At 49.2% G+C, this 15,664-nt stretch overlaps 1 protein-coding gene across 3 annotated transcripts in view; it reads right to left on the reverse strand.

The window, feature by feature from the left end:
• LOC142568069 (uncharacterized) overlaps window positions 1-15,664 on the reverse strand; it is a 368,896-nt gene that overhangs the window by 119,362 nt on the left and 233,870 nt on the right. For all 3 annotated transcript variants that reach the window (XM_075678155.1, XM_075678154.1, XM_075678153.1), the window contains one exon: window positions 12,309-12,497. In XM_075678155.1, coding sequence (XP_075534270.1) covers window positions 12,309-12,497 — 189 coding nt within the window. The remainder of the gene's footprint in view (window positions 1-12,308; window positions 12,498-15,664) is intronic.

Raw genomic sequence — 15,664 nt, forward strand, 5'->3', positions numbered from 1 at the left:
TGGACCACTCGTCTTCACTTGCGCCGTCGTCCTCACTAGTGCTGCCATCATCATTGTTGCTAGGGTTGCACAGCGCGTCGTCGTCTAGCGAAATTCCACATTTGGCAAACGACCACAGCATGACATCTTGTGGAACAGCAGCCCATGCCGACTGCACCCAACCAAACACAGCCATCCGAGAGGCTCTTTTGACAGGTCTGGTTGGTGTAAGTTCATGGTCTTCTGCCGCCAGACACTCGTACTCGCGGCAGAGCAGGTCCTTACAAGGCAAATATCTGGGCTTGCTTCATGACCATGTCGCACTTCACTGGCAGGGACCGATCACGCATTTCAGCTACCTACTCTGCAAGCTTGGCCTACAGCTCCGAAAAGTGTCCAGACTTCAACCCGTGGGAAATTCTTCGCTTGCCGCCACAGGTGAAAATTTTGCTTCGCTGCAGTCGCCACTTTCACACCACCCGTTCAGAAGCATCAAACTTGCAGCCCGCTGCGCAGCGATTTGTTTCTTCGGTGTAAAGGACGGCAGCCCCCTTGAACGCTGCTGTGAACGAGCGCCAAATGTTTAGTGGGCCTGCGGCACTCATGACGACTGGGGAAGCATGGAAGTAGCACGTAGCCGGCAGTCAATTTGAACGCGTCAAACTAAGAGCTACAGGGAAAGAGAAACACGTGAGCGGTGTCTGCTCTTCCATAAACTATCGATACTCCCCACAAGCGCTGCTGTTCTGAGGGTGCCGTCGTGAATGGAACAGTGGCACTTCCATCAACTATTGACACCCCCCTATGAGTGTTGTGTGCACTGTAAGACTCAAAAATGTTGAAAAACAGTTCCGAAAAATGAACAAATGCACGGGATAGCGAAAAATACGGGTAGGGCCATACAGCAAACATAAAATTGTAACTATGTTGTAGCTCCCTTGATATCTCGTTGGTCTTGCCTTTTTGGCGGTGCCATGCCTTGATTTCGATTGTAAGTGGACCCCCCTACCCACCCCCACTTTAGATTTTCAAATTTTAAAAAATAGGTAAACTTACAATCGCGTAAACTCTGTACACGCTTTCGGACCCTGAAAATTTACTGTTTGGAGCAATACCTTACAGCACTCAATATTACATTGAATATCTATTATGCTAAGAGATCTTTTTTTTTTTTTCAACTTGCTCTTTGATTCCAAGATAACAGCAGATATAACTAGTAATTCACAGTTATTTCAGCATTTCAATAAGGAGTTAATTCCCTCCAAGCTGTCCTAGGCTTCGTCATACCATTTAATCTGTTAAGCATGTCATCTGCTTAACAAGTCGCATTTCTATAGCCGCCCGGTTCTTTTATAATATTGCACGAGTGTTGTATACAGTGAAATCTCGGCATAACGAACTACAGGAGACCGTGGCAAATGGTTCATTATTTTGAAAGGCCGTTATTCGGGGCAAGCGCCACCACTGGAAAAGCTGGTGCCGCCGTCGGCATGACGCGGTATAAAGGATCACATGGACACAGAGGCCGTGTCAACTGCTTCGGAAGCTCTGAAGTAAGCTGAAAATGAATTTTTAAAGTCCAAACTATGCTGCAGTTCTGATTAGGTGTGGAAGTCTTCCTGCTTTGGATGTGTGCTTGACAACAATTGAAAGCACTATAATACATAGTGACTGCCTTTGAAGGCATAATGTGGTAGGCTACTGCTCGATGCTGCAGTGCCAGACATACACAACGGAGCCCAGTGTGTGCCTTCACGCGTTCCCCCCAGGACAAGAAGCTGCGTGAAGCTTGGATTGTCAAACTTAGAACAGGCAAGCAGCCATCGGCTATGACTCAGCTGCACAGCAAGCAGTTCCACGAGGAAGATTTCTGATATGGTGTTGGGGCTGCGATGTTCGGGGAGTAGCAGAAAGTGTCCACCGAGACGCTCATCCGCGCCCAGATAATGTCACGAAGCTTTCGTCTATGAACTTGTTCATGCTAGACACTGGCAAGTTCAGTGCAATGGAAAGGGAACAGTAAGAAGCACATTAAAAAAAGGCGTGGTATATGCTCACGTTTGAGTTAGCACTAAGCAATGAATGTACCTGATTATGTACCTGTTAAGAAACAAGAAGCAGCGGGGAACTGCTCGCTGAGAAGATACAGTCGAACTCGGCTATATCGAACTCGCAAAAAAACACCTATCAGTTCGATATAAGCCTGCTAAATAATTGGATGTCAAAAGCACATACCATTTATAAAATCACTTTATTGATTAAACTAGCTTAGTTTCGCACGAAATAGTCCTGCATTTTCTTCTGCTTTGGCAATTTCGCTGCCTGCGACGCACGCACTTTTCCACATTAAGGAGTCGGAGCAGCTGAGGCCGCAACTTTCCGCATTCGTGCAGAAGCACCGGGCTAGTGCGAGCGCACCAATCACTTCGGAGGATGTGGGCCAAGGACCGTCGTTGCTTTCCTCATTGTGCCCACTTTCACTTGTGCTCGGTACGATCTTGGCAATGTAGTCTTCGTTTTCGGGCTCTCCCGTGGTCGCGACACATCATTTGCGCTCACAAACTCATCCACCGTTGATTCGTCCACAGCTTCCGGAAATTCTGACAGTTCGCTCCAAACTTCGGCAACATTGGCAACGGCTTCGTCGCATTCATCAGAATTTACGGTCATCACCGAGCACGTGGAAGTCGGCACGGCTGAAGCAATTTCAGATTAACCACTCATACACGGCCGTGCGTACGGGTCGGGCGCCACGGGCATCGGGTCGCGAGTTTGGACGCTTTAGCCCTAATCTCCCACTTATTCTTCAAGATCGTGCCGAGAGTGCTCTGCGGAATCTTGTGCTCTGCGGGGACATCCGACTTCTCACCGCGTTCGACACGATTTATGATTGCGAGCTTCACGACGAAGGCAAATTCTGCCGCTTCATCACGGCAACACTGCGGGAGAAGGCCTACAAGGTGCACACAAAAACAGCGAGACAAGTCGCACTTTCGCCATCTTGCATGACGAGGGCACAAGAGCATCTGATTGGCTGTCTGAACAAGCGCTGTGGGTGGGCCAGGATAATTTTTTGCAGGGGGGGGGGGGGGGGTGCCGACGGCTCGCCCGAGGCAGCGCGGTCGGGCGTGGTCACGGTAGGGAGAGCAGTTGGATGGAGCCGCGCAGCCGGGTTTTCTCCGCCACCGCGAGGGAAAGCCAACTTCCGGGGGCACTTTCCGCCGCTTGACGCTCGATATATTGGGTGTCGCTGCTATTTTTGTTCGATGTAAGCGTAATTTTTGCGATATATACTCATTGTAACTATATCGTGTCCAGAAATTGTTCGATATATAGAATAATTCGATGGAAACAGGTTCGATATAGTCGGGTTCGACTGTAGATAAACATTCAATGCAATGAGATTTGAGAAATAATGATGTTAAAGCGTTCAAGGCTTTTGAAAAAAGAACAAGAAAGATTGCAGCGTCGCAACGGCACATCACAAGTTGCCGCCGTAAGCGTTGAAGTTCCTAGTCATAATGAAATCATTTTGTAACAGCTCTGATAGTGTCCACGCAACAATGGTTGCTTGTGTACTGTCAAATGCTCATATGCTAAGGCCTAAAGCTCATGGCACAGGGAAGCTGAGCGGGGAGGTGAGCATGCGCTAGGAGGGGACTGGGAGTGGGAAGGTTAGAGCACGTGTCCTCTTCTAGACCGGCCACAGGGGCGCACAGCTGATCGCGGCCGCATGCGCCCGATCTTGGAGAAATTTTCTGGTGAGTGCAAAGGCTGGCAAGCTAGGACGGCTGACAGCTTTATGCGTGCTGTGTTCTCGCGCACCTAGTTCGCAGTGAAGTGAGAGGCAGCATGAAGGGGAATTCGCTTACCGCTGCTGCCGTTCTTCACGCTGCCAGTGTTGTGACCTGAAGACCTGAAATTTCAATTCGAATGCCGTTCCCCTCTTCACTCAAGGCGAATCCGTCCAGAGGGACGGTGACGTAGTCGGGCTCCTGTGCCTACGTAATCGTGTCCTCAGTGTGAGCTAACTTGTGGTGACACGCGACTTTGAGAACTATTTAAGGCAACATCTGTTATTTATGTGATATGTTGCTTGAATTGACGAACTGAGGTTTAGAGAAATAATAAAACACATAAATGAAATGTCTGCATGTTTTTCTGTTTTACTTCAGACCGAAGCAAGAGTGGTGCACTACCGTTTCATCTGCTTGTTCCCACGGTCGTGCAGTCACGTGCGCAGGTATCAAAACTATGCCATTTTTTACCGTGTTCCAGCGCATGATCATGCTCTGCGATCCGCTTTTTCTGCCTCAGTATTCATGTAGCACTGATTTACACCACTAGTCATGTGTCCTTGTGCACAGTGCGCAAAATTGTGTGCTGTGCGGAACAACAACAGCTCGCGCGCAACGCTGCCAGCAGATAAACCAGCGGAAGTGCACGTTGCCGGGGGGGGGGGTGGGGTGGGGGAGTGAAGGCATATGTGACATATGTCTCACGCAATCCTGGGGGTCCGGCATAGGAGAACCTTGCATAGGCTAGACGGGGTGAGTGGTGAGGGAGTCTCGTTATGCAGTGAAGCCCACCTGCTGAAATCACGGGTTCATGGCACTGAAATATTTCTATCTCGGCTATTAATGAGCTGATTTGAAATTTTTTTCCGGCAGAACGCTCCTTAGAGGACACGTAACAACTTCTGCCGTACAACTAAAATTTGCTATGGGGCCTTGTGAGGGGCCCTTTAAGGTCCTCAATCATTTGTTGTAACTCATCTGTATTGTTGCTGAATGGAACAATGTCATCGGCAAACCGAAGGTTGAGATATTCGCTGTCGATCTTTACTTCTAAACCTTCCCAGTTTAATATCATGAACACTTCTTCCAAGCATGCAGTGGATAGCATTGGAGAGATTGTGTCTCCCTGTCTGACCCCTTTCTTTATAGGTATCTTCCTGCTTTTCTTGTGTAGAATTAATGTAGCTGTAGAACCTCGGTACATATTTTCCAAGATGTTTATGTAAGCGGTCTGTACTCCTTGATTACGTAGTGCCTCTATGACTGCTGGTATCTCTACTGAATCAAATGCCTTTCATAATCTATGAAAGCCATATAGAGAGGCTTATTGCACTCTGCGGATTTCTCGATAACCTGATTAATGACATGGATGTGATTCATTGTAGAGTACCCCTTCCTGAAGCCTGCCTGTTCCCTTGGTTGACTAAAGTCCAGTTTTGCCCTTATTCTATTGGAGATTATTTTGGTATATATTGTCACGCGGTGGTGACGCTGAAGAACACAATAGCAATACTGTGAAAGACAAAACTAACTTTTATTGGGCGAACCTGTGCCCATAAAAACAGGCTACACTTATAGCACAACGATAGCGGCGAACACTGTCGGTGATCGTCGAAAATCTGATCAGCGGGTCAAGCGCGTCGGCTTTTATAGATGAGTCATCGAATGTTCCAGATTAACCGCTGGGAACCGTCCTTCTTTGTGATCTTGTTTCGACGACGATAATCAACGCAGAAACATAGGGTTCCGTCCTTTTTCTTTACCAGGACAACAGGGGATGCCCACGGGCTTTTCGACGGCTGAATGATGTCATCGTGCAGCATTTCATCGACTTGTTCTCTTATAGCTTCACGTTCTCGCGGCGAAACTCGGTAAGGGCTCTGGCGGAGTGGTCGAGCGCACTCCTCGGTGATTATGCGATGCTTGGCGACTGGTGTTTGTCGAATCCTCGATGACGTTGAAAAGCAGCCTTTGTATCGTCGGAGCAGACTTCTGAGCTGCTGTTGCTTAATCATAGGGAGATCTAGATTAATGTCGTAGTCTGGTTCGGGAACCACGGTCGTCGGGGTAGATGCGGCGGAATCCGAGAGGACAAACGCATTACTTGTTTCCAGAATTTCCTCGATGTACGCGATAGTCGTGCCCTTGTTGATGTGCTTGAACTCCTGGCTGAAGTTTGTCATCAACACTTCAGTTTTCCCTACATGCAGTCGAGCGATCCCTCTTGCGACGCAAAGTTCACGGTCTAGCAGTAGACATTGGTCGCCTTCGATGGCGCCTTCTACGTCAGCGGGTGTTTCGGTGCCAACCGAAATAACAATGCTGGAGCGAGGCAGGATACTCACTTGATCTTCGAGCACACTCAAGGCGTGGGGACTACGAGGGCCCTCCGGCAGTATCGCTTTATCTTCCGACAGCGTTATTGACTTCGACCTGAGGTCTATGATTGCGCCGTGATGGTTCAGGAAGTCCATACCGAGAATGACGTCTCGTGAACACTGTTGGAAGATAACGAAGGTGGCAGGGTAAGTCCGGTCATGAATGGTTATTCTTGCCGTGCAGATTCCAGTCGGCGTTATGAGGTGTCCTCCAGTGGTCCGAATTTGAGGGCCTTCCCATGCGGTCTTAACTTTCTTCAACTGGGTGGCGATGTGTCCACTCATGATGGACTAATCAGCCCATGTCCACTAAGGCGGTAACTGCGTGGCCGTCGAGAAGCACATCGAGGTCGGTGGTTCTTTGTCTGGCGTTGCAGTTAGGTCTTGGCATCGGATCACGGCTGCGTCGTGCTGAACTTAAGTTGGAACGTCGCGTGGTCAAGTCTTTCATCGGTGCAGTCTTGGCTTCCCGACTTCGTTGGGACGGCGGCGTGTCATTATGTCCGTCGAGATGGTCTCTTCGTCGTCTTCGGCGGCGGCGGAGGATCTTTGTCAGTTCGACAAACAGCAACCGCACCTCCATCGGTTGCTGCTTTTAGTTTTCCGGATATGGGCTCGCAGAGCGGCCCCGGGCTGGGCTGGTGTATGGTCGGCGCTGTGGCGACAGGTAGCTGCCTGGTGACGGCGAACGGGACAGTCGTCGAGGGCTCCACTGAGTGGCGGCCAGGTAGTCGGCGATATCGCGAGGTCTTTCGCCAATCTGTGGTCGTGGCGCATTAACGGCTAACCCTCGGAGTCCCATCTCCCGGTATGGGCATCGGCGGTAGATGTGCCCGGCTTCTCCGCAGTGATAGCAAAGCAGGCGGTGGTCGGGGGCGTGCCAAACGTCAGTCTTCCTTGCAACGCCGCGTGAGGTGACGGCTTGGCATGCTGGCGGCGGGGGTGGCGGTGGACGACGGAACTGTGTCGTCACTGGGCCCTGCCATGGGCGCGGAGGGGGAACGTGACGGCGGGCTACAGCAGCGTAAGTCATTGCTTGCGGCTGAGGCCGTGGCGATTCAGGGCGTACTCTGAGTTGTTGCTGGAGCTCCTCATGTACGGCGTCAGCAATCGAAGCCACTTCAGGCTGTGATGAAGGCAACAGCTTCTGTAGTTCCTCCCGCACGACCACTCGAATAGTCTCGCGCAGGTTGTCGGTGGCCAGTGAGGCAACTCCGGCGTAGTTTGTCGAGTTCGTGCGGCGGTTGAATTGCCGGTTCCGCATTTCCAGTGTCTTCTCGATGCTAGTGGCCTCGTGAAGAAACTCGTCGACGGTCTTCGGTGGGCTTCGTATCATTCTGGCGAAAAGTTCCTCTTTTACACCACGCATCAGTAGACTGACTTTCTTTTCCTCGGACATTTCCGGGTCAGCGTGGCGGAATAGGCGGCTCATTTCTTCTGTAAAGATCGCGGTTGTTTCATTAGGTAGCTGCACCCGGGTTTCTAGCAGCGCTTGGGCTCGTTCTTTGCGTACGACGCTTGCGAATGTCTGCAAGAAGCCACTTCGGAACAGCTCCCAGGTCGTTAAGGTGGCTGCTTGGTTCTCGAACCACGTCCTGGCAGCATCTTCCAATGCGAAAAAGACATATCGCAGTTTGTCGTCGCTGTTCCAGTTGTTAAAAGTAGCGACCCTCTCGTATGTCTCAAGCCAGCTTTCCGGGTCCTCGAACATTGAACTGCGGAACGTCGGAGGCTCCCTGCGCTGCTGCAGCATGATGGGGGACGCCGGGGCTGCCATTGGGGTGGACTTGGTGGCGATCTTCTTGGTCGTCTCAGGCAAAAGTCCGTGCTCCGGGGACAGTCCTTGCAGCCTGCGGCTATCTCGCTGGTTCTTGGTGACGGTGTTCTCTTTGCGGTCCAGGCTTGGATCACGGCTTGTCGGGGGCGTCCGGTACATGAACGAAAAGCACCTCCACCAGATGTCACGTGGTGGTGACGTTGAAGAACACAGTAGCAATACTCTGAAAGACAAAACTAACTTTTATTGGGCGAACCTGTGCCCACAAAAACAGGCTACACTTATAGCACAACGATAGCGGCGAACACGGTCGGCGATCGTCGAAAATCTGATCAACGGGTCAAGCGCGTCGGCTTTTATAGATCAGTCATCGAATGTTCCAGATTAGCTGCTGGGTGTCTTCCACAAAGTTCTACACTATTTGCGTCGCGCATACATGCAGTCAGATTACACAAGTTGCGGTGAAAGACAGTGGAGGGAACCATCGATAACATTTCAGAAACTTCTTTTACATGCAGGCGCGTCCTGCGCTGTGCGATAACATTTGCTAGGCGGCGAAACGTGGTCGCTAGATAAAGATAAGTACACGTGTCAATATTTTATATAATACTCGGAGTAAGCTAATGGGCCTATAATTTTTCGATTCTGTAACATCTCCATTTTTGTGGATTAGTATGTTTGCATTCTTCCGGTTTTCTGGGACTCTTGCAGCCAATAGACACTTCGTATAAAGAGCCACCAGTTTTCCAAGACGTTATAAAAAGTTAAATACTTCGTTATATCGAGACTTTCATTATATTGAGGTTTAACTGTATTTTGCTATCAGCAGGACACGGCTGGATTCTGCATACGATAGTGAAGCATTATAGTAGGTTGGAAGCGGAATTAAGCTTTTACAGCATGCCGGCATTTAGAAAATGTCTTGCCGTTACGGCTGCCCTTCTTTTACTGGAATGAGGTTTGAATTGTTGGCGCTGTTTTAAATTTGAATTATCTGTACCAACTAGCTCGCACTCAAGCCCTTCTGAGTCATCATTTATCGTCTGCGAGCAGTGTTCCTTTTCGTGAATTGTTTGTCACAACAGTATGGTGCAGCTTCAATAAGCAGGTTCGGAAAATCATAAGTGCAGCGAAATTAGGTCATTATAACCAATAAATTGTTATCTCTGGAATCGTTAAGTGGGTTTGACAGTACAATCGAACCCGGTTATATCGAACTAACAATAAAGCGCCTATCAGTTCAATATAGGGCATAATTCTATATAGGCCTGCTAAACAATTCGGCATCATGAAAGCACATAGCATTTATAAAAGCAATTTATTGATGAAACTAACTTAGTTTCGCATGAAATAGTCCTGTGTTCTCTTCTGCTTGGTCAATTTCGCTGCCTGCGACGCATGCACTTCTCCCCATTGGAGAGTTTTAGGTTAGGGGACGCAAGCGGCTTGTGTAGGCAAGCCACTTGCGCCTTCTAATATGTCAGCAAAGGATCGTCGTTGCTTTCCTCATTGTGCCCACTATCACTTGTGCTCCATACAATGTCCGCGATGTAGTTTTCGTTTTCGAGCTCTCCTATGGTCGCGACACTATTATCTGCACTCACAAACTCGTCGACCGTTCATCCATCAGCGACTTGCGGAAATTCTGAGAGCTTGCTCCAAGCTTCGGCGACACCGGCAACGGCTTCGTCGCACTCATCAGAATTTTCAGAGCCACCAGCGGGCACATGGAAGCCGGCACGTCTGAAGCAACTTCAGATGAACCACTTGCACACAACCGCCTCGACGTCGCTGTGGGTATGAGTCGGGCACCACGGGCACCGGCTCACGAGTTTGTGCGCGTTAGCCCTAATCTTCGCCTTAGTCTTTCTTGAAGATCGTACTGAGAGCGCTCCTCGGTGGCAACATCCAACTTCTCACCGCGTTTGACTCCATTAACGATTTCGAGCTTCACGGCAAAAGGCAAATTTTTTCACTTCGCGCTAGCCATCACAGCAGCACAAGCAGGAGAATACCTACAAGGCACAACACAATGAACTAGAAAAGCAGCGAAACCACTCGCACTTCGACCATCCTGCACGACGAGGGCACAAGAGCCTCCGATTGGCTGTCTAAGCAAGCGCTGCGGGTGGGCCAGGATCATTTTTTGCAGGGGGGTGTCCACGACTCGCACAACGCGGCACGGTCACGGTAGGCAGAGCGAGTGGATGGAGCCATGACACCAGGTTTTCTCGCCACCATGAGGGAAAGCCAACTTCTGGGGGCATTTTTGCGCTGCTTGACGTTCAATATATTGGGAGTCACTGCTATTTTTGTTTGATGTAAGCGTAATTTTTGCTATATATATACTCATAGCAACTATACTCTGCTCAGAAATTGTTCGATGTACAAAATAATTCGATGTAAACGGGGCTGATATAGTCGGTTTCGACTGTATATGCAAAGATAGTACAGTAAAACCTCAGTAATATGTAGTTTGCAGAGAACTTGGATCGGGAATGCACTAAGTCATGTACTAATTAACTGACAATGGCAGATGAGCATCTATAATCTTACCAGCCAATGAAAGTGTTACTTCTCATGCAAACACACACAACACATTTTATAAGCAAACAGGCAGCAAAAAAACTGCGAGTTTCACTTGCCATCCTGGCGACCTTTCAGCGATGACGGCATCCTCAAACACAGCAAGGCCACAACCAGATTCTCCATCAGGCCCTATTTCTGACCAAATGGCCCTCATTATGGTCAACACACTAGCCACATTGTGTACGGCAGGGCCATCATCCATGTCATCCTTCATGACGACGACATGGAAGTGCTAGGAGCTATTAAAGCAGAAAACACATCATGGCTACCATGTTTCTTTATTTATTTACAGATACTGCTGTCTCAATACATGAAACATAGCAGGAGTGGATACACCAGAGAGTAGATCAAAACAACATACTATGAATTTGAAACGTAACTACAAAATGTGCTTAGACAATTCTTTCAAAAACTCTTCATCAGGTTTTTCCCGCAAGGAACCAGCTAGGTTGTTCCAAATTTCAACAGTGCTTGGAAAAAACGAATACTTAAAACAATTTACAAAAGACTGGAAAGGAGCAATATTAAGTGGGTGTGAACGGTGGTGGCATGCCCAGTGGGATGACTGAAGGAAATTGGGGCATCAATGCAACTTTGGCCGTGTACAATCTTGTGTAGCAAAGTGATACGTTCAAGTGTGCGTCGATGAGCCAAGGGTTCTATTGATAATGCGCATGCGTGAGATGAGGGAGAAAAGTTGCGGTCACATTGGCGAAAAATGAACCGTATTGCTTTCTTTTGTATGGCTTCAAGCTTACTAATGTCAAGTGCAGTGTATGATGCCCATACCACTGAGGCGTACTCTAGTAATGGTCTGACGAGGGATTTATAAGCTGTTAACTTGCAGTCCTTAGTTGAGCATTTGAGGGTTCGCTTTAAATATCCCAGTTTCCTAAGTGCCCTAGCGCAAATTGTTTCAATATGAAGATGTCATTTTAAGTTTTGAGTGAAGGTAACTCCAAGATATTTGAAGGTATTCGCAGAATTTAGGTAGCGCCCATTACAGCTATAAGTGAAATTGAACGGCTGCTTTTTATTAGTGAAAGTCATTTGTACAGTTTTTTGGTAATTAATACTCATTTGCCACGCATTGCTCCAACCACAAAAGGACGAAAATACATTGTTAAGAACCTCTTGATCTCGTCTGTTAGTTACTCTGGTATAGAGCATGCAGTCGTCAGTGTACAATCGCAGTTTCACTGGTGTGTCCCTAATGACCTGTGTGACATCATTAATATAAATAATGAACAGCAGGGGCCCAAGGACTGAGCCCTGTGGTACCACGGAAGTGACTGTGGCCGACGATGACTGTGGCCAGAGCAGCTTTTGACATCACTTTTGGTGGCGACTGCAGTCCAGGAAACATCCATAATCCACAATTATCTATTCTCTGCGAGCACAAAATTTTGCCAATTCCATGCTTGTATGCACTAAAACATGAAGTAAATACTACACACTAACCATTGGGCATGCGTTTAGCAACTACGGCTTAAGGGGTCAGTCAATACATTAGGTTCAATGGCAACAGGGAGGAGGATTCATCGCAACTATATTTAAACTGGAAATGCTTATGAAGTGGGCACATATTAACAAGTTTTTACTGTATTTTACCATTTTCCTGGCTATGGTAACAAACGGCTCAAATTCTATGTTTCATCAGACCCTACGGCACATGAACCCCTTATGTAATACCCCCAATCCTGGGGGCCTTTAAGGTAATAAAGTGAAGTGAAGTGAAGAAGAAGAAGTGAACTTTTGTGGTTGGCTGTATAAGTGCACTGCACACACCTGCGGAACCTGCTGCAGTGGCTGCAGAAGAGGCTCCACCAGGCACGGCTGTGCAGATGCTGTTGAGGAGGCACGTGGAGAGGGTTCACAGATGGCCACCCCCTGGACAAGTGCAGTCAGACCGCCCACCGTGAAGTCCTCGCCCACCTGGGGCACCGTGTGGTCCGTCGCGCAGGGGGTCGAGGTCACCTGCAGCACCCACGGAAATTCGAAACACCACATGTTTTGCAGGTTCTTCTTAAGTTCTCTAAAAACCTTAAGAGACATGGTGTGGGAGTTGTGTCCATAAATGTGCACTGGCACCCTTTCCTTTCTCCAATGGAGGGAACCAAGCTGATTACGGCTGGCAGCACAACCGTAACTTCAAACCGGTTGGAAGCATAGACCGTCACATGGTCGCAAAATAGACTTGTAATGTAGCCAAGATTGGTGTCCGATGCCAACTGCACAAATTGTTGCAGAACGAGAAGCTGACACGCACTATGCTGGTGAGGCCAGGGCAGCTCGCGACATGCATTGACGTTTTTACAAATTTGGCAAGCTTGCGCTCCTCAAATTCTGCCTGCGTCAGCAGCTTCAAGTGGGACCTTTTCACGTGCCTACTCGGCACGTGAAAATTGTTTCAAGTCAAAGCTGCACTGTTTTCATTCATATTCAGAGCTTTCCTCGCTGTTAAGTTTTCCACACTGTTACGCTTTTTCTTCGCGATTCAGTGAAAAACATATGAACAGAATTCCACTGTATATTAGTTGCAGAGGTGGCTTATTGCTCAGAAAGCCTACATTTTTATTTCTACACATTTGTGCACTTTCAATGTATATTACAATGAAAAGAAAGTTAAAATTCATAAGCAGCACTGCCATAAAAGCAACAAAAAAAGAAAGCACGGCGGCACCTAGCAATTTGACTGCGTGGCAGCATGCTTAGCGTTTTTGTGTACTACATGCGAGCTTGGAAGCCCTCATCTAAAAATTCACTTCACAGACGCCCATTGTATATTTTTAGCATATGTTTTAGGGCTAAAACGCTTAATGACTTGGCATTAAACGCTAATGAAACTCTGCGCAAATGTACAAGTATATTTACAAGAAAATACGCTGCGCTTGGCCAAGAGGCAACAGCCCGCGCTAGCTTCAAATCGTCGTCGTCGTCTTCTTACTGCTCGGCTCTTCGTCATCGGAAATACTATCCCGTAGCACTACCCCCGGTGGCAAAAGCGCCGTCTCGGAGCGACTAAAGGCCGGAGTCTGACGCAGTGTAGTAGGTCTTGAGCCTACTGACGTGCACGACATCAGTAGATGCCAGAGTAGATGACGAGGTTGAGCTCACAGGAGCAATTTCGTAAGTCACAGGCGTCACCTGGCGAAGCACGCGGTAGGGCCCTGTGTATCGCGAAAGGAGCTTTTCGGAAAGTCCGACGTGACGAGAGGGCGACCACAGGAGCACGAGTGCACCAGGCGAAAACTGTACGTAACGGTGGCGGGCGTTGTACTGACGCTGCTGCGTGGTTTGCGAGTCTGTCAGTCGAGCACGGGCAAGCTGGCGTGCATGGTCGGCGAGGGCGATGGCGTCGCGCGCATACTCAGTTGTTGAGATCGCAGCAGGAGGAAGTACCGTGTCAAGGGGCAAGGTCGGTTCGCGACTGTACAGTAGATAAAATGGAGAAAATCCGGCGGTGTCGTGCCGGGAAGAATTATAAGCAAATGTGACGTAAGGAAGGGCAATGTCCCAGTCGTGGTGGTCCTTCGAAACATACTTGGACAACATGTCGGTAAGAGTACGGTTTAACCGCTCTGTCAGGCCATTGGTTTGAGGATGGTATGAGGTAGTCAGCTTGTGTTGAATAGAGCAGGAACGCACAATACCGGCGATAACTTTCGAGAGGAAGTTACGACTACGGTCAGTAAGCAGCTGTCGCAGGGCGCCACGCACTACGTAAGATAATGTCCCGCAAGAGAAAGTCTGCGACGTCAGTGGCGCAACTGGTAGGGAGAGCTCGCGTGATAGCTTATCGGGTGGCGTAATCAGTTGCGACAGCTACCCATTTGTTCCCAGAGGATGACGTGGGAAAGGGACCGAGGAGGTCCAATCCAACATGAAAGAACGGTTCCACAGGGACGGTGATCGGCTGTAAATAAACGGAAGGTAGCATCCGAGGTGTTTTCCGACGCTAGCAGGGATCACAGGCAGCAGCATAGCGTCGGACGCGGTCGTACGTGCGGGTTACCCCAAGATGTCCTGCAGTGGGTGCGTCATGCATCTCAAAGAGCACAGTCTGTCGTAGATGTTTTGGCACAAGAAGAAGATCAGGGCCATCAGGGAGGAGTTCCTTCGGTACAGAATGCCACCCTGGAGGACATATCAGAGAACAGATGCGTCGGTAGGTGTAGAGCGCAGACGCTCGATGAGTACTCGCAGCGATAGGTCTCGGTACTGCTCATCGGCGATGTTAGCGAAGGCAGAGACAGAAAATGCCGTCGGCAGTACTACTGTCGGCGTCGTCAGGCTCGTCTACCGGGTAGCGAGACAGGCAGTCAGCATCCTTGTGTAGTCGGCCAGATTTGTAGGTGACAGAGAACGAATATTCTTGGAGGCGTAAGGCCCAGCGACCAAGTCTTCCTGTAGGGTCTTTCAATGAGCATAACCAGCAAAGCGCGTGATGGTCTGTGACAACGGAAAAGGGTCGGCCATATAAGTATGGGCGGAACTTCGCAACAGCCCAAACTAGGGCCAGACACTCATGCTCAGTGATGGAATAGTTGCGCTCCGCGGGCGAGAGGAGCCTGCTGGCGTAAGCGATAGCATGGTCGTGGCCACGCTGGCGTTGTGCAAGTACTGCGCCAATTCCGTGACCGCTGGCATCAGTACGGACTTCGGTAGGCGCAGAAGGATCGAAATGGGCCAGAACGGGAGGCGTTGTGAGAAGGTCGATTAGAAGCGAGAATGCAGAGGCCTCGTTATCGCCACACTGGAAAGGGGAGTCTTTCTTCAAAAGCTCGGTTAGTGGCCGTGCTATGGCCGCGAAATTTTTCATGAAACGGCGGAAGTACGAGTAAAGGCCGATGAAGCTGCGCACATCCTTGACACACTTTGGAACAGGGAAGTGCGTAACAGCATCGATCTTGCCTGGGTCCGGTTGCACTCCGTTCGCGTCAACAAGATGTCCAAGGACGGTAATCTGGCGACGGCCGAATTGGCACTTCGATGCGTTGAGTTGCAGACCGGCTCGCCAAAAAACGTCCAGGACTGCTGAGAGGCGCTCGAGGTGCGTAGCGATGTTGGGGAGAATACTATAACGTCGTCCAAGTGGCACAGGCACGTGGACCATTTGAAACTGTGAAGAAGGGAGTCGATCA

Source organism: Dermacentor variabilis, unplaced genomic scaffold (assembly GCF_050947875.1).
Source record: "Dermacentor variabilis isolate Ectoservices unplaced genomic scaffold, ASM5094787v1 scaffold_16, whole genome shotgun sequence".
Taxonomy (NCBI): Eukaryota; Metazoa; Arthropoda; class Arachnida; order Ixodida; family Ixodidae; genus Dermacentor; species Dermacentor variabilis.